This window comes from Nyctereutes procyonoides, unplaced genomic scaffold (assembly GCF_905146905.1).
Source record: "Nyctereutes procyonoides isolate TBG_1078 unplaced genomic scaffold, NYPRO_anot_genome, whole genome shotgun sequence".
Classification (NCBI taxonomy): Eukaryota; Metazoa; Chordata; class Mammalia; order Carnivora; family Canidae; genus Nyctereutes; species Nyctereutes procyonoides.
In genome coordinates, this window is record NW_026575133.1 from 22,505,008 (window position 1) to 22,525,299 (window position 20,292).

Genomic DNA, 20,292 nt, shown 5'->3' on the forward strand with positions numbered 1-20,292 from the left:
CAGAATGCAGCTGTTGAGTGAATAAGGCAGTGTCAGAGATAATGGTAGGAAGTGATTTCTAAGATATGTTATGTGAAAAGTGCACAGTTCAGTCCCATTTGCATAGCAGGGTATATACATCCAAGGAAAACCATGTAGGTGCTGTGTATACAGAAGTTGTCTCTAGGAGAGCAGATTGTAGTGGCTGCTGAGAGAACTGGGTGGTTGGAACAGGAGTGGTGGTAAGAGACTTCATCGTCTGCTTGACTGTAGCTTTTGAATTTTGTACAGCACGTGTGTATTTTCTGCTAAAAACGACTAGAATGGTTTAGATGTAGAAGGCTCAGATTTTACAACCTAAATCTATGATCTATAAACAAATTAACTTTAAAAAATTGACTGGATCTTAGATTGATTTCAATGGGATGGTTCCTTTTTATCATTTCCTTTTTTTTTTTAAAGGTTTATTTATTCATTCATTCATTCATTCATTCATGATAGACATTGAGAGAGAGAGAGGCAGAGACACAGGAGGAGGGAGAAGCAGGCTCCATGCCGGGAGCCCGACGTGGGACTCGATCCTGGGACTCCAGGATCGCGCCCTGGGCCAAAGGCAGGCACTAAACCGCTGAGCCACCCAGGGATCCCCTCTTTTTTTATCATTTCCTGATTCCAGTTTCATCTATCATTAGATTAACTAATGTGCTTGTTTGTCTGTTTTCTTTTAAAGCTTATGTGTACAGTTGATGACCTGAAGGAAATGGGCATACCTCTTGGACCCAGAAAGAAGATAGCTAACTTTGTAAAACAGAAAGCAGTTAAACTGGTAAGTTCATTTCTGCCCTTAAAACTGAAACCAAAACTCATAATTTGACTAGCTTGTTTATATTTTGGAAGTTTTCGTTAATACCAGTATGGTTGGGCCAACTGGTGTGCTCCCTGCTCAAGGGCATAGTGGTAGAACTGATGAAAGTGTAGACTTTAGAGTCAGCCAGAACCAGATATCAATCCCAGTTAGGGTAACTGACCATCCTGGTTTTCCTGAGACTGAGAGAATGATGAAGGACTTTCAGTTTTATTTATTTTTATTTATTTATTTATTTATTATTTTTTAAAATTTTTATTTATTTATGATAGTCACACACACACAGAGAGAGAGAGAGAGAGAGAGAGAGAGGCAGAGACATAGGCAGAGGGAGAAGCAGGCTCCATGCACCAGGAGCCCGACGTGGGATTCGATCCCGGGTCTCCAGGATCGTGCCCTGGGCCAAAGGCAGGCGCTAAATCGCTGCGCCACCCAGGGATCCCAGGACTTTCAGTTTTAATATTGGTATTTGGGGATTTCCTGGTGCAATAACTGGGTAAGCCTTGGATAGTTGGATGAATTGGTCGTCCTGCTACCCAGTTCAACCATTTTTAACTCCTTATTCATGATTAATTTGCATAACTTTTCAGATTCTTGGTTTCCCTAATTTCTAAAATGCAAATGATGCTACCTTCCTTAAAGGGTTGAATTAATGCATAGAAGTTAAGCTAATAAATGTTAGCTCATTTTCTCCCTTCTCAGTTCTCATCATCTGAAGAGGTAAGAATAGACCCACTAAAATCTCATTAAATAATAACCAAAAAGCAAAAATTCTTTTTTTTTTTAATATTTTATTTATTTGTCTGAAAGAGAACGAGTGAAAGAGCACAAGCAGGGATGAGGGGCAGTGGGACAGGGAGAAGGAGACTCCCTGGTGAGCAGGGAGCCCAACTCAGGGCTTGATCCCAGGACCCTGGGATCATGACCCGAGCTGAAGGCAGGTACTTAACTGAGCCACCCAGGCCCACCAAAAAGTAAAACTTATTACAAAACAAAACAGCTAAAAAGAGTGTAAAAAGAAATAGAGCAACTACAGAAAAACTCACTTGTTACATTTAATTTTTATTTATTTATTTATAACTTTTATTTATTTGAGAGAGAGAGCATGACATGAAAGGATGAGCAGGAAGAGGGGAGATGCTGAGAGAGAGGGAGAATCAGACTCCCCACTGAGCAGGGAATCTGACATGGGGCCTGATCCCAGGACCCTGAGATTGTGATCTGAGCTGAAGGCCGACATTTAACTGATTGAGCCACCCAGGAGCCCCTAATTTTCATTTATTAAATTAATTTTATAGAAATTTCCAAAATCCGTTGTTTTTGAACAGTTGTTGGGTGATAGATACTTCATTATGGGTTGGATTTGCATTTCCCTGATGATTAAGGATATAGAACATATTTTCATGTACCTGCCATGTGTATGTATGTCTTCTTTGGGGAACTTTTCAAATCCTCTGCCCATTTTTTAATTGAATTGACTTAATTTAAAAAATTTTTTGTGAATTGGGCCGTAGCTGCATGAACCTCTTGCTTCATTTTCTGAGGGAACATTGTTTGAGAACCACTGCTGTAGGACAGAACACTCATTGTAATTATTCAGTGACTCAGTGAGAGAGGATGGGGGTATAATAGGAAGTGGAAAAGAAGGCTGGCAGACAGTTTTATTTCTTCTATATTGCCTACTGAATTAGCCACTTGGACTTGTTTCCCAATATCCTAGTGTTTGGGAATCATTAATAGACAAGCTTGATTTGGCCAGCTGTTTTGTTCAGGTGCCATGGGGTGACTGTTTCAATAGAGACATACGGAGCCTTGCGCAGCTTGGGGAGTACAAGCCACTAAAATGTTGGCTTGTGGCAAATGGGCAAGTTCCCCCGTGGTAGCTGTTCACATTCCCCTGACATGGTGGCTGCCGTGTCAGGCTGTGGTCAGTGAGTGGATTTGATCTCACTGTTACAGAGATACCCTGGTTCCACAGATGCTCCTAAAGCTTTGGTTCACTTCCTTATTTATGGAAATATATGGATCTTAAGTGTTCAGCATAGTAAGTTTTGAAACTTTGTGTACCAGTGTAATCTTTTTGAAACTTTTTGCACCTAAAACAAGAGTTAGAACATTTCTGTCACCAGATAGTTCTCTCCTGCTTCTTCCTAGGCCGCTCCTCCCACTCTCTTGACGCTACTCTGGTTTCCATCACTGTTGAGTTTGCTTGTTCTGCAAGTTCATGTAAATAGGATCAGTGTTACGTATTCTTTGGTGTCTGGCTTCTTTTACTCAAAATGCTATTTTTGAGATTCATCCAAGTACTGTGTCGTTTGCAGTTCATTCTTTTCTATTTCTGAGTAGTTATTCTGTTGTGGTACCACAGTGTGCTTGTCTGTTCTTCTGAAATGTTTTTGAGGAAAACTTGTCAGTGGCTCCATGCAGACATAATGGGTGTAAATATATTGAATGAAGAAATTTCTCCCCAAATCTACACCTTTATAGGAAGTACGTATTTTACAATTATATGATACTTTAATCTTTCTAAAGCTGAGATCATAAAGGAAGAAGTTGGCATTTTGTATTAAAACTTTATATAGAAAAGTAGAATGAATAATGATAGGCAGCATTTGGATTTAATTGTAGCTGTTTTGCTGTTTTTTCTTAGTCTCTTCATTTTTTCCTCAAGAATTTTACTTTATTTTTTAAAGATTTTATTTATTCATGAGAAACAGTGAGAGGCAGAGACACAGGCACAGGGAGCCTGATGTGGGACTCGATCCCAGGACCAGGAGATCACACCCTGAGCCAAAGGTAGACGCTCAACCACTGAGCCACCCACGCTTCCCTTTCTTAAGAATTTTAAAGTAAATTATATAAATCATGGCATTTTTTCCCCCTAAATATTATGTACGTCTCTAAGGACATTTCTGTGAACACCACACTGTCTAAGAAATTACTGATCATTCCTTAGCATTGAGATAGCATGTTCTGTAGTGATAGCTGATTAATTTTGCCTCAGAGTCATGTTATGAATTATGAAATGTTGATGTTTTCACAGGAACAGAAAAAAGCAGCATCAGAAAAGAAGGCAGTGATGGCGGCTTCGACAAAGGGACAAGAGGAGAGTGGCCAGAAGGCTAAAGAAATGGCTTCTCTTTCCTCAGAATCTAACGAGTCCAAAAGGAAACTTCCAGTTGGTGCTTATGTGTCTTCTGTGCATGTTGATTATGAATCTTTTGAAGTTGGCACTGGACAGGTAAGTTTGCATGTTGATTAGGGCTGCATATTTTATGTTGGAATCATGTATCTTTTTCATTGGAGTTGGCTTTAAATTCTTAAAATAATCAACATTTATGGAGGGTGAAGAAAACTGATTTTCTATCCGTAAGATGGTATGCTTCTTTCAATAAAATATTTTATTTATTTTGAAATTTATCTTTATTTTTTCCACTGCTCATTATTTTATAACATTAGTCTCTCATAGCCACTAGCAACAGAGTGGTGATAGAAAATCATGTTGTGAACACACTTGTCCTGTTACCTGTGGTTCAGATTCCTATGGTTTCAGTTACCCATGGTCACCTGTGGTCTGAAAGCCCATGATGTGGTCCTCCTTCTGACGTATGGTCAGAAGGTCACTAGTAGCCTAACATTGGATCACAAAGCTTGCATCATTCACCTCACTTCATCTCATCAAGTAGGCTTTTTATCATCTTACATCATCACAGGAAGGCTGAGTACAGGACAAGAAGACGTTTTGAGAGAGACAGACTATATTCACATAACTTTTATGGTAATATATTGTGATAATTGTTCTATTGTATTATTAGTTATTGTTAGTCTCTTACCCTGCCTAATTTATAAGTTAAGCTTTATTGTAGGTAGGTACATATGAGCAAAGACATAGAATATAGAGTACAGTTTTTCTGAGATTTCAGGCATCCAGTGGGGGTCTTGAAATATATCCCCTTGGGTAAGGGGGGACTACTAAATACTTAAATTTCTGTGAGATAAACTTGATGTATTCAGTTACATTTTTTTTGGATTCACATTTCTTCTCTTGCAGAAGTTTTTTTTTTTTCTTTTTCAGAAAATTTTCTATAAAAATCAACCTAGGGAGTCAGCAGTGCTATATTTAATAATATACTTTAATGTACTTCTATCTTAATGGCTTAGAAGTTTTATTTATAGTTGTGTCTGTAAGGTTCCATTATCATAAGTGAATTCATGACTGATTTAAAGAAGGCAGAAAATGGAACAGGATGTTTGCAGTAGCCTGTTCAAGCTTTTAAACGTAATTCATTGATAAAGATTGCATTTTTAAAACGTCTTTCTTTTTAAAGATTTTATTTATTTTATTAGAAAGAGCATGAGTGGGGTGAGGAGCAGAAAGAGAAGCAGACTTCCTGCTGAGCAGGGAGCCTGGTGTGGGGTTTGATCCCAGGACTCTGGGATCATGACCTGAGCCGAAGGCAGGCTCTTAACTGCCTGTCACCCAGGTGCCCCATAAAATGTCTTTCTTTTTAGATATGAGCAAACTTGAGCATACTTTAGCAGATAAAGAGCAGATATTTCCTCACTTAACTGTGAAGGATCAGAGTATAGAAGGAGATTTGTGGAACTGGGGGCTCTATGTGGCCAGGACGCTCACTGCGTGCCCCTCTCTGGGCTGGCCTTCTCCATGAACCTGGAGCCATGGGTATCATTGTTTCTTGGCTCATCTCTTTAAAGCTTTATGACCACAGAGGAAAAGAAGCCTCCCCTGGGGGTCCAGTTAGAAAAATTTACTTGATGTGGTTTTAGTTATGGGCCCATTTTGGCCAATTTGTACTGTTTGGGGAATGGAGCACAGGTATTGACCCAACCCAAGTCACATACCACCCCCATTGTGGGTGGGCCACTGTGGGCAAGTAGGATCTGTTACCTAGAACGTTGTGGGGCAGTGTAAACAACAGCCCATGTGCATCATTCATTGCCAGAAAGCCAAGAAACTCTGCTCAAGCAGGAAAAAAGAAAAAATATTATACTTTCCTTAGCCAGAACTAACTACTATGAACTGTTTGAACAAGGCCTTTTAGACTTTTTTTAAGCATGTATTTATGTATATGTTTTAACAAAAAATAGGAAAATACTCCATATAATGTTTTACCAAAACATTATACTGATGCTTTCAAACACTGAGTTATGAATATATTCTTATGTCAGTACATAGTTCTCTCATTTGTAATGACTATTTTGTCTTACTGTTTGGAGAGATAATGATTTATTTTGTCATTTACTTATTGGATGTATTAGTTTGCTTGGGCTGCTGTTAACGGAGTATCACACACTGGGTGGCTTTAAACAACAGAAATTTATTGTCTCAGTTCTAGACGCAGGAAGTCCAGAGCAAGGTGTCAGTAGGGCCATGCTCCCTTTGAAGAAGGGAGAACCCTTCTGGGCCTCTACTGGCTTTTGGCAGGTTGCCAGGGGCTCCTTGGCTCCTAGATGCAACTCTCCAGACCCACGTCTTCCCATGGCTGCTCCCTGTGTCTGCACCATCTCCCCTGTTAGTCTGTGTGGCCAGGTTTCCCTTTTTTATAACAACACCAATCATGTTGGATTAGGGTCCACCTAAATACCTTATTTTAATTTGATTTGGTACATGTGTGTCTATTTTGTGGGGGACACAGTTCAACCCATAACAGAGGATGTGTAGGGAGTTTCTAGTTTTTCACTTTTTTAAAGCATTCCAGTGATGAACACTTTTAAACCAGTTTTCTGTGCTCATTCTTTATTTCCTTCATTTAAATAAGTAGAAGTGGGATAGGAGGTCCCAAGAATGTACACCTGAAAATTCTGGTAGTTACTTGTACTTGCCCCTGGAAAGGTTGTGCCAGTTTGGACACTTTATAGGATGGACCCTTCTCCTCTGTCCTCACCAACACTGGTGCTGCATTGTCCTTTACAGATAGGTGGTGTTCTCACTTTTATCGCTTCCTTCTGAAGAAATGACTTTTTCATGAAAACAGAAGATTTTTACTTTTTTTTTTTTTAGTATTTCATTTCTCTCTCTCTGATAACCATGTAGGAAAAAAGGTGTCTCATTGTCTTTCTGAGCATTAGAGAGCTTAGATGTTTTCTCCTATGTCTTCCAGGCATTTTTCCCCCCTCAGGATCTCTGTCCTGAGATCAAGCCTCACATTGGGCTTCCTGCTCAGTGGGGAGCCTGCTTCTCCTTCTCCCTCTACCTGCCACCCTGCCTATTTGTGCTTGCTTGCTCTCTCTCTGTAAATAAATCAATCAAACCTTAAAAAAAAAAAATAGTGACAGCGATTATAAGCATTATAAGCCATACTTGAGTGGCATCATCTGTGTTGAGATGCTTTCAACTAAGCAGATCCAGCTTGAACTTTTGAATTTTTTATTATATGACATTGGAATGATGATATTTTATTGTTTTTTTATTTTTCTAGGTTTCTGTTGTTTACAACTCATTAGACTTTGAACCAGAGATTTTCTTTGCCTTGGGATCTCCAATTGGTATGTTCCTCACTATTCGAGGAGTGGATAGGATAGATGAGAACTACAGGCTTCCTACGTGTAAAGGATTCTTCAATATTTATCATCCAGTGAGTGACTTGAACTACTTCCTATTTTGAAGAAGATAAAACATCTACATAGAAACACCAATATAGATAAATCATTCTAATAGATTTTCAGATTCTTTTTTCTTAGGAACTAATTCTGATTTTGATGTACACCCAGCTCTCTGTCCTAAGAGAGAATAGTCTGATACCAACCAATAAACTTTTCTGCCAGAAAGCCTTTGTTCAAGGAAATAATTCTGTTGCTTTGCTTGCAAAATAGTTTTCCTCACAAACTTAGAAGTCGTCTTATAATTACCAGTAGGTGAATGACTTGTGGGGAAAAGAAAAATCAATATCTCTGGTTTGCTAGTTATCCATTTTGTCATACAATCAAGATACATAACTGAAGATAAGAGAGCTTTTCCAAAATTTCCAATTCTTCTCTTTACAGCTTGATCCAGTGGCGTATAGATTAGAGCCTATGATTGTTCCAGATTTGGACCTGAAAGCAGTTCTCATTCCACATCACAAAGGCAGAAAAAGACTTCATTTAGGTAAAAAGCAAATACTATAAAGCTTGTTTCCTTCCTGTCATTTTGTAATCTGTTAGTCCTAATGAAGTATGTTTTTCCTGTCACTTGTAATTGAACTGTGAAAATCTTAACACCAGGTCCTTTCTGACAAAATTAATTTTATTTAAGAGCCTGCTGTGTTTAGAGCCTGTTTATTAAATGTTCAGAAGAACTATAAAGTTTTGAGTGAGTTGCTTCTCCTTGAATATTTTGTTCTAGATGCAACGTTCTGATGGTTGAAATACTTAGGAATGGGGGATGTTGGTAATAAAGTGATGAGATATACCTATAGATTTTGATAGAATTTGGCCATAATTTTTGGAGTTGGGAAGCAGAATAACACTTGAACTAAGGACCAACAAGACATAAACTTGATGCTAAGTCAACTGAGCTGTTACTTCCTTGCTAAATAGATAAACTTTTCCAATTAAAAACATTCATTAAACGTAATGGATCAGTAAGAATTCCAAATGGGGTTTAGGTTTCTCTTATGCCTGTTAATGGTGTGTATCATCCAGGGGCTTAAAGGTTTGGGTGGAAGGGATGGGAGTGCAGTGGAGAAGAGGGGGTATGTGATCATGCCCTTTTATTTAAAATTGGATTTTCTTTCTTTTTTTTTCTTACATCATTTTAAAAAAAAATATTTAACTATTTTGGGATTAAAATGGGAAATTTGATACATACCTTAAAATCAAAAGGATTTATTAGACAAAAGTAGGAAAAGTGAAGGGGCAGAGGTTTCTTCATTTTTAAATCAGGTTTATATTGTGGTTATATTAGAATCTCAAATTCTCAAAACCATTTTACCATTACAGATAAGAAAAGCAGTCATCTTTTTTATCTTGTGGGCCCATTTTTTTTTAACTTACAGAAAACACATGAACGTGTCTACATTTTTATAGTATTTGAACTCTTCCTTACCTCTTCTTTTTTTTTTTTTCCTTTTGTCGAGAGAGGGAATTTATACAGTTTGCCTGGATTAGCTTTGGTTATTAAAAAAGATGACAGAATAAGCCTCTATAAAACATTTTAGTATGTTGAGAGTTCTTGGGTGAGAAACTCTGTTTGGCGTTTAAGAGAGGATTCATCCAGTCTGAGAAGAGTGTTAACTTTTAATTTTTGTGGCACAGAATTTCACCTTGTGACTAATTAACTTGATGTGTCATCTTCATCTCTTTAGAGTTGAAAGACAGTCTCTCTCGTATGGGATCTGATTTGAAGCAGGGTTTTATTAGCTCCCTGAAAAGCGCTTGGCAGACATTAAACGAATTTGCCCGCGCTCACACCTCTTCAACTCAGCTGCAAGAAGAACTGGAAAAAGTGGCCAATCAAATTAAAGAAGAAGAAGAAAAACAAGTAGTTGAAGGTAAATTTGGCATTTGAGGCATTTTCTAGTACAAATGTTATTTGTAAACATAATGAATTATTTGTATACATTATGAATTATTTAATGATGCTTTTCCATTCTGGTCTTTTTTGTTAAAATATGGAGTTTTGTTTTTTTTTTTTTTTTTTTTTTTTTTTTTTTTATAAAGGAAAATCTGTTGTGATAAACTGTACTTCAACATGGATGCCATTCTTTTTCCAGGGTTTTGCCTGATAGTTAGTTGCTGGACTTTTTACTCTGCAATCTTGTTTTTTGTTGAGATTCCTAAGGCCAGAGTGGAATATCAGAGTTGAGAGCAAAGCTTGTATTCAGGCATTTTAAAGACCCACTGTGAGAAAATATCTTCTGATGTTGTCTACCTTTGTTGTTTTTTTATAGACTTTATCTGAATTGTCAGGTCATTGTGCCATGATGTTTTTGACTCTTTTCAGATTCTAATTCTGTTTCCTTTCTTTCTACAATGCTCTCTCACCCCTTTTCTTCAAAACTGTCAGCTCGTTGGCTCTTTCTCCTCTCTCGGGTAACCAGCCCCTCTTCCTTCTCCTGGCTCTTTGGAGGAATGGGAAGTGAGCCTGGTATCTCCCCAGGTTGCTACGTGTGTCAAGCGATATTCTCTTGAGCCCAGAAAGTCAGCTAAAGTCAAAGGATAATGATTAAGTGATTGACTTTGATATTGAAATGGTTTAAATTTTAGCAGAAAAGATTGTTGAAAGTCCAGATTTTTCCAAGGATGAGGACTACTTAGGAAAGGTTGGAATGCTAAACGGAGGCCGCCGAATTGACTACGTTCTTCAAGAAAAGCCAATAGAGAGTTTTAATGAATATCTTTTCGCTCTTCAGAGTCATTTGTGCTATTGGTAAGTAGTTTCTTCTTTGATAACATTCACGTGGCCTGTAGGTGCTGGCATATACAGCAGTTTTAGGGGAGACTCTTTTGCCGATTTATCACTTACGATGAAATATTAATTTCAATGGCCATATATTCAAAATCCGTATTTTCCCCCATTATTTTATTATCCACAAGATGGCAGTGTGTCATCTGCCTTTTACCGAAGGACTTTAGTACGTGCACACTGATTTTTGTAGGGGTACCTTTCACAGAATGGAAGTGGTAGGGACTTTGAAAAGCCATCCTTTCATATATCCCCTGTCACCATGGAGAATTGCAACACAGCTGTTTTGTAGCTGGTCAGTATCCATCCAGTTTTTAAGGACAGCTTTAAGACTATAGTACCTTATTTTCATTTGCCTTTCTTAGGTAGGGTTGAATAAAACAAAAGCTGCGTTTTCCACAGGTATGCACCAGTATGCATAGAGGTTAATTTCTACTAATGGTCTCCAAAGTAAACATGTTCTTTTCTTTGTGATAGGGAATCTGAAGATACTGCCCTGTTGTTACTTAAAGAAATTTATCGAACAATGAACATTAGTCCAGAACAGCCCCAGCATTGATTGGACTTCAGCCTCACTGTGTGAGTTTATCTTTATTGTGTGCATACAATCTGAATGTTTCATTCTAAAATCTTTTTTTTTGTTGTTAGGTTTTTTTTTTTTTTTTTTTTTTTTTTTTTAAGTAATCTCTGCATCCAACATGGGACTAGAACTCATGACCCTGAGATCAAGAGTCACAGGCTCCACTCACTGAACCAGTCAGGGGCCCCTCTGAAGTCTTTTTTATAGTGTTGAAGTTGACTATAATTTTCTCTTTTTTCTGTTTCTTCCTAATTGGTTTGCGATCTACATTTTTGATATGTTAACAGTTTTCTTTCTAATTCCGTCTGCTTTTATTTGAGTTCTTTTATTTTTGGTTTCTTTCTACAAGATATTCCTAGGAATATCAGCTAGGAATTCCTTTGGTTGTAGAAACAGAACCTGACTCACAGTACCTTAAATGAATAGAGGTTTATTTTTCTTGTGTAATGGGAAGAGTTCATGTGTTATGCCCACATCGTTGGCATCTTTCTACCTATATGTGGCTCTTATGCCATAATTACAAGACAGCTGCTGCGGTTCCAGGCACTGTGTGTACGTTCAAGACAAGAATCAGGAGGAAAGGACATTGGCAGTTTTATCTGTTCCTTTTAATTAGGAAAGCAAAAATGTGTCCCAAAATTCACTCATGCCTATTGACTAAGCTTGTGCCACATATTCCATGTCTCCTCCAAACCTTATATTGCTCCAGGGAGGATTGTAAAAGCAATGTTTTATGCACCCCAGTCTTTATAGAGGGAAGGAATAGAGAGGGGGCAAACCTATGATGAATGAGCCAACCTGCGAGCCAGACACACTGCATTCCTGACTGTCTTCCTGAGACCCCTGACCCCTCTTCTTCCTTGCTAGATTATTATTAAAAATTTTTTATTTAAATTTTAGTTAACATACAATGCAATATTGGCTTTAGGAATAGAATTCAGTAATTTATTGCTAACATACAGTACCCAGTGCTCATCGTAACAAGTGCCCTCTTTAATACCCATCAGCCATCTAACCCATCCCCATCTGCCTGAGTCCATCGATCCTCAGTTTGCAAATGGTGAGATTTCATTCTTTTGGGTGACTGAGTAATATTCCATTGTATACATATACCTCATCATCGTTAACCCTTCATCAGTCCATCACATTTGGTTGGGCTCTCTCCATAATTTGGTTATTGTGGATGGTGCTGCTATAACCATCACTGTACATATACCCCTTCAAATCTGTATTTTTATATCCTTTGGGTAAATACCTAGTAGAACAATTGCTGGATGGTAGAGTAGTTCTATTTGTAGTTTTTTGAGGAACCTCGGTGCTATTCTCCAGAGTGGCCATACCAGTTTGCATTCCTACCAGCAGTGCAAGAGAATTCCCCTTTCTCTGCATCCTCACCAACAGCTGTTGTTTCTTATATTGTTAATTTTAGCCATTCTGACAGGTATATGGTGGTAGCTCATCAAACTCACTAGATTATGCATCACTTAAAAGAATAGGTAGTGTGTTTTTTAAACAGAAATTTTAGGGCAGCCTGGGTGGCTCAGCGGTTTAGTGCCGCCTTCAGCCCAGGGCGTGATCCTGGAGACCTGGGATTGAGTCCCACATTGGGCTCCCTGCATGGCTCCCTCCTTCTGCCTGTGTCTCTGCCTCTCTCTCTCTCTCTGTCTCTCATGAATAAATAAATGGAATCTTAAGAAAAAAAAGAAATTTTAAAGCCTTTAAAGCATTAAATACAAGTGGTTGAGCTCTAAACTGTGAACTCAAAAGTAGTTCCTGGCACTTTTGAATTTTCTAATAATAAATGTTAAGTTCAGCCTCCACCTTCTTATTTTGGTGAGATAACCACTTTCAGTAGGGTTTCCTTAGATTTCCCCGTGCATGTCTAATCAAATGTGTGTGCAGGTAAAAACAAAGATCTCATTTGACAGTATTGTTTTGCAACTTGATATTTTCTTTTTTTTTTTTAAATATTTCATTTATTTATTATTCATCAGAGAGAGAGAGAGAAAATGAGAGAGAGAGAGAGAGAGAGAGAGAGAGAGAGAGAGAGAGAGAGAGAAAGGCAGAGGGAGAAGCAGGCTCCATGCAGGGAGCCCGATGTGGGACTCGATCTCGGGTCTCCAGGATCACACCCTGGGCTAAAAGTGGCACTAAGCCACTGAGCCACCAGGGCTGCCTGCAACTTGATATTTTCTATCAGCTTTCTAACTTGTATGCTTTTCCTTATTAGCTTGTATCTTTTTCATTCTCTTCCATGGCTACATAGTAATCTATTGTGTGGTTATAGTCCATCTTATTTAGCCAATTTCTCATTAATGTGCACTTAGCTCATTTCTTAATTTATATTAGGGGATGTTAGTACAGAGTGGGTAAGAGAAAAGCCATTTTGCAGCCAGCCTCTTTATACAGTTTTATCAGTTCTCACCATTTCTGACATTACAGTACTAAAATAAAGGTAATGTCAGAAGCTACTCCAGTTCAGTTGTTCAATTATAAAATAGTCTCTCATTTGTTTCGCAAGTATTTATTTGGTACTTCACTATATGCCAGGCACCAGTTTTTGTGTTGGTGATAAGTGGAAAATAAGATAGCATTCTCACCTTTAAAGAATTTACCCCCACTGGGAAGAGATGGATAGTAAACCTGTGCTCTGATCCATAAGTAAATTTCAGATATTGATAGGTCTTGTGGAGATAAAAATAGGAAGATGTGAGTGATGGGTTGCTTCTGGGGAAGACAATGGATGATGACATTGGAGTTGAAATTTGAAAGATGAGAGGGAGGTAGACTCTAAGGATATGGGGAAAATGATCCAAGCAGAGGGAAGGGAAGCTGCAGAGATCATGAGATGGGAACAGACATGTCACCTTTGAGGAACAGTAAGCAGACCAGTATGACTGGAGGTAATAAATGAAGGAGAACACAGGAGGAGAGGAGTCAGAGGTGGGTAGGCCTGATTATGAGGGAGCTGGTAAGATCTTTGCATTTTACTGAGTGTGATGGAAACACGGAAGTTTTAACAGGAGGAACGATATGACTTGGCTTAGACTTCAGAAGGAAAGCCCTGGGTGCTGGGTGGAGGGCAGAGTGTTGAGCAAGGAGGGAGGGAGGGAGAATAGTTAAGAGCCTGGTGGTGATGCTGATGAGGGCTCCAGTGGTAGGGATATTGCGAGATGATTGAGTGCAGATCTGTTTTGGAGGGAGTGAAGCCAGGGACTTCAGATAAATTTATCATGAGGGAGGAAGGAAAGAAGTTGAAGATGACTCGGGATTTTGATGTGAGCAACTGGGTGGATTGTAGTACCTTTTCCTGAGAAGGCTTGTGGACATATCAGGGTTTTTTGTGGGGTGTAGGGGATGGAGGAATCAATAGTTCTGTTAAGTTAGTAGTTGATGTTCTGAAGCTGATGGCCTGAAGCTTGGAAGAAAGTTCAGACCTAAAACAAATGATGACTTTAAAATCAGTCATCAGCATATATGTGGCCATTTGAAGCCAGAAACGGGATGAGATCACCTTGGAGTGTGTAGGTGGAGAAGAGAAGTCATCTGGTAAAGGAGGAACCATTGAAGTGACAGAAGATTCGGGAGCTTGTGGTCTCAGGGAAGCTGAGAGAAGATTGCTTCAAAAGAGAGTAGTCAGCAGTGTCCAGTGCTGCTGACAGAGAGGTCAAGGAAGAGGAGGACCAAGACTTGGCCATTGGCTTGAGGCAAACGTAGTACATCATTGGTGACCTTGATTAAACAAAGGTGTTTTCATGTCATGGCAGAAGTAAAGTGGGTTGAGGAGATGTAAAGGATCAGAGAGGAAAGAGTTTTTTGCTGTGAAAGGTAATAGAAATAAGACTCGGGGACATTTTATAATATTAAGGTGTGTTTGTTTGCTACTGAGAATGATCCAGTATTGGGGGATGAAATTGATAAGGCAAGAGCAAAAGGGAATAATTGTGGAGGGAAATACTTGAAAAGGCAGTGTGGGAAAGGGTCAAGGCCAAGTGAAGTGTTTAGCCTTAGAAAAGAATCAGGGATGCATCAAATCTAGTACCAGATGAAGGTGGGGAGTGTAGGCACTGATACGGATAGGCGGTGACATTGGTGCCTTCAAGGATCCTCTTTCCTCTGGGGGAGGATGGACAGTAAATAAAGGATTGCAGTGTGCCAGATGGTAAAAATAGAGCAGCAGAGAGGGAGCAACTTGGGATGGGACAAGTTCTGTATAAGATGGTGAGGGACACTTCTCACTGATAATGTGTCATTGAAGCAAGTGAGCCAAGTGGGTATCTGCGGAAAGATCATTTCAGACAGAGGGATGTAGATAGATCAGAATATAAGAGCTGTCTCATTCTTTGTAATGGTCATATAGTATCCCATTGACTGCTACAGTATTTTTGTTTTTTAGCCAGTTCTTTGTTGATGGGCATTTAGGTTATTCTGATCTAGTATAAACAATGCTCTAGTAATATATTTAATAGTTGCATTATATTCTATTTTGTAGTCCTAATTATTAAAATAGTTATCTACTATTGTTGGGTATTTGGATGTTTTTCCAACTTTATTATAATTCTGACATGTAGTTGCATATACCTTTTGCACATATCTGTTTGGGAGAAATTCCTACATGTAGCATTGTTGGATCTAAGAGTATTGTACATTTTCAAAGGATTTTGATCTATATCTGTTGCTAAATTGCATTTCAGAAAGGTTGCTCAATTTTCATGTCTATATAAGTGCTGGTTTTCCTGTATCCTTGCCAACGGTGGATATTACCATTTTTAAAAATTTTGCTGATTTGATAGCTACAAATTGTTATCATTGTTTTAAAACGTATTTCTGTCACTAGTGAAAACGGAGCATTTTTGGTATATTTCGTTGGGCATTTGTCTTTTTAATATTTTTTTAAATTTAAATTCAGTTTGCCAACATATAGTATAAATCAGTGCTCATCCCATGAAGCCCTCCTTCATTTGTCTTTCTTGTCAGTTGCCTAGCCTTGGCCTTTGAGCAAAAGGTATGGAGGTGTGGTGTAAGGTATTTTGTTTCTAACTGATTTATAGTTGTGATATTTTAAGGATATTCACCCTTTGTCACTGTAGAGTTGTTTTCCAGTTTGACATTTGCCTTTTATTTTTGCTTTTGGCTTTTGGGGGACTGGATGGGTAGAGAGCATGTTTTAAAAACAAGTCGGCCAGTCTTCTGAGATTATCATTTCAGTATTATGTTTAATTTTTTTGTTCTTAAACAGTTTTGTTATTCACTCAACTTTATAGTTTAGAAGAATAGAGAGGGATTTAATTTTTTCTTAGTTTCTTTTGGCCTGTGCCATATATTGAAATGTACCTTTGGTCACATGATGGATCTCTGATATGCTATTGTTTGACATTTTTATTATACACCCAGTATTTTTTTTTTGATGAGAAAATTGATTTTTTTTAAAATCTTAATTCCAGTGTAGTTAACATATAGTTTTAAATTTCAGGGGTGCAACACAGTGATTCAATACTTCCATATATAACTCAGAGCTAATCACAAGAAGTATACCCAGTATTTGTTTTTGAGGCTTTTGGACATCTCTTCCATTGACTTATGTATCTGCCAACCATATTTCACTGATTTCAAGTCCTGTAAATTCCACATTTCAAAAAAAAATAAATTCCACATTTTATCTTTAAATTTGGACTACATCTTCCAAACAGCTGTTGCTTGGATGGCAGTTGAGTTCTTCCCAAGATGGTTTGCATTTTTTTCTGGCATTTACTAAGGCAGTGCTACCAACGTGAGTCTGCTTAAGCTAATTTCTCTGCTTGAGATATTTTGGACTATGTTGCCAGTGTGAATTCAGACCACAAAACTTGTAGGCTTATAGAGCTGGGGGACCAGTTCAAATATCAAGGAATATTTTTTCCTCCTCTTACCATTGTCAAGGAAGAAGTGTGCAGACTTCTTTGCTGGCCCTTGTAGATGAAGGGTTATTTTTCTTTACCTCTCACTTGAGGCTGTAGCCATCCAGTATCCCCACTTTTTGTGGTTTCTGTCTCCTTTTAGACTCTGTATCCTGAGTATCCTTCCTCGTTTCTGTGTGGTTACAAAAAAATAGCGGTCTTACATTTGATGGTGTCTTACATTTAGTGAAATATGGTGTTTTGGTGATTGTAACTTGATAGATTTTACTGTCTGGTAGTGCAGGGACTTAGTATACCATGAGTCCTGGCTCCCGTTCCAAGTGAATTTTGTAATGACATAAGTTCCCCTGACAGTTTCTTTCTGCAAGACAAAACAAAACAGAACAAAACCCAAACAATGTAGTTCTCGGATTTTAATAATCACCTAACAGGAAAAACTTAAGAACCTTTCATTTATTTATTCACTGTTCATTGTTTTGTCTCTTCTTATACTTGATTATAAAATTTGGGTGGGAACTTAATTAAGTTCCTGATAACTGTTTTAAAACTATAAAATTAGGGCAGCTTGGGTGGCTCAGTGGTTTAGCGCCGCCTTTGGCCCAAGGTGTGATACTGGAGACCCTGGATCGAGTTCCACGTCGGGCTCCCTGCATGGAGCCTGCTTCTCCCTCTGCCTGTCTCTGCCTGTCTCTCACTCTGTGTGTCTCTCATGAATAAATAAATAAAATCTTTTAAGAAAATAATAAAACTATAAAATTATTAATTTAGAATATCGACAGTTCTCTACATGGTTCATTTAAGTGTAGAGCACTTCTGTTGAATAATTCTTCTATGTGTATCTCCTCGATTCCTTTTTAGAGTTGTTCTTTTTTTAAAAGATTTTATTTATTCATGAGAGACTCAGAGAGAGAGGCAGAGACACTGGCAGAGGGAGAAGCAGGCTCCATGCAGGGAGCCCGACGTGGGACTCGATCCTCGGTCTCCGGGATCATGCCCTGGGCTGAAGGCAGACACTAACCTACTGAGCCATCCAGAGATCCTCTAGAATTGTTCTTTAAAAAGCCTCACATGGGGGGATCCCTGGGTGGCGCAGCGGTTTGGTGCCTGCCTTTGGCCCAGGGCGCGATCCTGGAGACCCGGGATCGAATCCCACATCGGGCTCTCGGTGCATGGAGCCTGCTTCTCCCTCTGCCTGTGTCTCTCCCTCTCTCTCTCTCTCTCTCTCTCTGTGACTATCATAAATAAATAAAAAATAAAATAAAATAAAATAAAAAAGAATAATCTTTAAAAAAAAAAAAAAAAAAGCCTCACATGGGGATCCCTGGGTGGCGCAGTGGTTTGGCGCCTGCCTTTGGCCCAGGGCGCGATCCTGGAGACCTGGGATCGAATCCCACGTCAGGCTCCCGGTGCTTGGAGCCTGCTTCTCCCTCTGCCTGTGTCTCTGCCTCTCTCTCTCTCTCTCTCTCTCTCTCTCTGTGACTATCATAAATAAATAATAAAAAAAAAATTAAAAAAAAAAAAGCCTCACATGACCTTCACAGAAATTTTTTCTTTTACTTTCTGTACTCATTTCGTTCTGAAGATCTCCCATGCCCATTAGTCTCACTGGATGCTCTCTGCTACCCTCTGTCCCTTCAGAAGCCACGAGGCCTTGTGCTCACAGTCTGTGTTCTTTGGAGGTGGCCAACAGTGCAGATGTGGCAGTGCTGAGTGCCCGATGGAATATTGTCTTCCCTCAGGAAGGAACAGCAGTGCTTTTGTGTTTTATTACTGTTAAGTTTGCAAATCTTACCAAAGATTATGTTTTTCTTTTAAAGACTTTCTTGTCTTTCCAGAAAGTCAGAGTAGAAATTACATTGCTGAGTAAACCTTCAGAGGACATTCCCAGTTTGCTCCCGTGATGGATGATGGAAAAGCAGTTCATCGGCATTTACTCGGGAAGAATTCTCACAAGTAAGAAGTCACTTAAAAGAAAACATACAGAACAGAAAGACAATGAAGAAAATCAGTACCACATGTGGACAGTATAGATAAGAAAACATAATTTTTCAAATGATGCGATTAAAATTTCCTCCGATCAGTTTAGTTGTACAGCTGTCAAAGCGACGCGTGATACCAATGAAGACATATTTGTGGCATGCAGGCGGTTATTTCTGTTTCTTAAAAAGCTATTGCCAATGGGCTATTAAACTTGCATTTTTAAAAATTAATGTAGTATGTTCTTTTTTTCAAGTATGGACTTCTTGAGAAACTGTAGTAGTAAGATTTTCCAAAAATTTATGTTCTATTTTTAAATGTGAGTTGTAGTTCTCCGAGCTGCTTTACCATGGAGTCATCTGTATCTAAGAGGAAGTAGCCAAGATTGCTTATATTCCAAGCTGAATCTGAGGTTTTATGAAGCCTTTCAGGCACTCACTCAGTGCGTAGTTGTGCAAGTGAAATGTTCCTGCAGCACGGAAGTCCTTGACATGCTCTCCTGGCACATCCATGTCCAGCAGGGGTGTGGGGGACAAATGGGAGGCTTCCCATTTTGTCATCTGAGGTAGCTGTGCAGCTGCCTCGTTGCTAAACTTTTAATTAATGTGAGAACCAAAGTAGAGTTTCTTGGGTTTTTTTCCTTTGTATTAATTTCACTTATACCAAAGTGTTTCAAAGTATGAAATGTATTGCTTCTAGACTATAAATCTACTTCTTGAAAAGACTGTTCTGTAATATTCCACTTTGTTTTACTATAACTTCAAATTATCTTAAATATTTTCCTAATACTACATGGGAATGCTGATTTTTCTTCTTTTGTTATGCAGTAGAAACATTTTACACTGTTTATTACATAGTTCTCATGGAACATAGAGTTTTTTGAAAGCAACATGATACACATTTTTTGTGTATATATTCTAATTAGTGTGAATAAAATAGCAACTGCATTTTTAAAAAGCAGCAAACGTCTGTATTTTTTTCTTCCTTGAATATTTCTGTGATTTCAGCATTTATTGACTTTTCACTGTGAGTACCTGCTGTATGTATTTAATTCATAGCATTTACTCCTAATAATAGAAGTAGGACAGAACCGTTTTAGAGCTGCAAGTGATCTCAGGTAGCATAAATTCCTTCCAACCACCTCTTTCTGCAGCTGAGGACATGACACTGCATGCCTTTCTCTGCAGATCTAGTGGCAGATTGGGGCTGGAATACACTTTCACTGACTCCTCTTGGCCTTTATGTCTCTGGATCTAGTACTACTGTTTTTCTTTTAATTTGTACTTCCCCCAAATAGAAGAAAGATATATATTTATGTATATAAATATATGTTTTAAAAGATTTTATTTATTTGACAGAGAGCATAAGCACAGGGAGCTGCAGGCAGAGGGAGACGGAGAAGCAGCCTCCCCACTGAGCAGGAAGCCCGATGTGGGACTCGATCCCAGGACTCTGGGATCATGACCTGAGCCAAAGACAGATGCCTAACTGACTGAGCCACCCAGGCACCCCAAAGGTTATTTGTATATACTTAATAAAATCCAGTTTGATTTTTCAATTTATAGCTGGTTTCAGCTGCATCATTCAG

The 20,292-nt window shown here is 38.6% G+C and overlaps 1 protein-coding gene across 3 annotated transcripts in view; it reads left to right on the forward strand.

Moving 5' to 3' along the window:
- Nucleotides 1-19,661, forward strand: part of SEC23IP (SEC23 interacting protein) — a 39,508-nt gene extending 19,847 nt beyond the window's left edge. Inside the window, exons 12-19 of one of the 3 annotated variants that reach the window (XM_055300115.1) lie at nt 710-805; nt 3,888-4,085; nt 7,285-7,440; nt 7,850-7,952; nt 9,151-9,336; nt 10,052-10,214; nt 10,728-10,829; nt 18,545-19,661. In XM_055300115.1, coding sequence (XP_055156090.1) covers nt 710-805; nt 3,888-4,085; nt 7,285-7,440; nt 7,850-7,952; nt 9,151-9,336; nt 10,052-10,214; nt 10,728-10,809 — 984 coding nt within the window. In that variant the 3' untranslated portion in view covers nt 10,810-10,829; nt 18,545-19,661. The remainder of the gene's footprint in view (nt 1-709; nt 806-3,887; nt 4,086-7,284; nt 7,441-7,849; nt 7,953-9,150; nt 9,337-10,051; nt 10,215-10,727; nt 10,830-18,544) is intronic. The other 2 variants (XM_055300114.1, XM_055300113.1) reach the window with 2 other exon arrangements.
- The last annotated feature ends 631 nt before the right edge of the window (nt 19,662-20,292 follow it).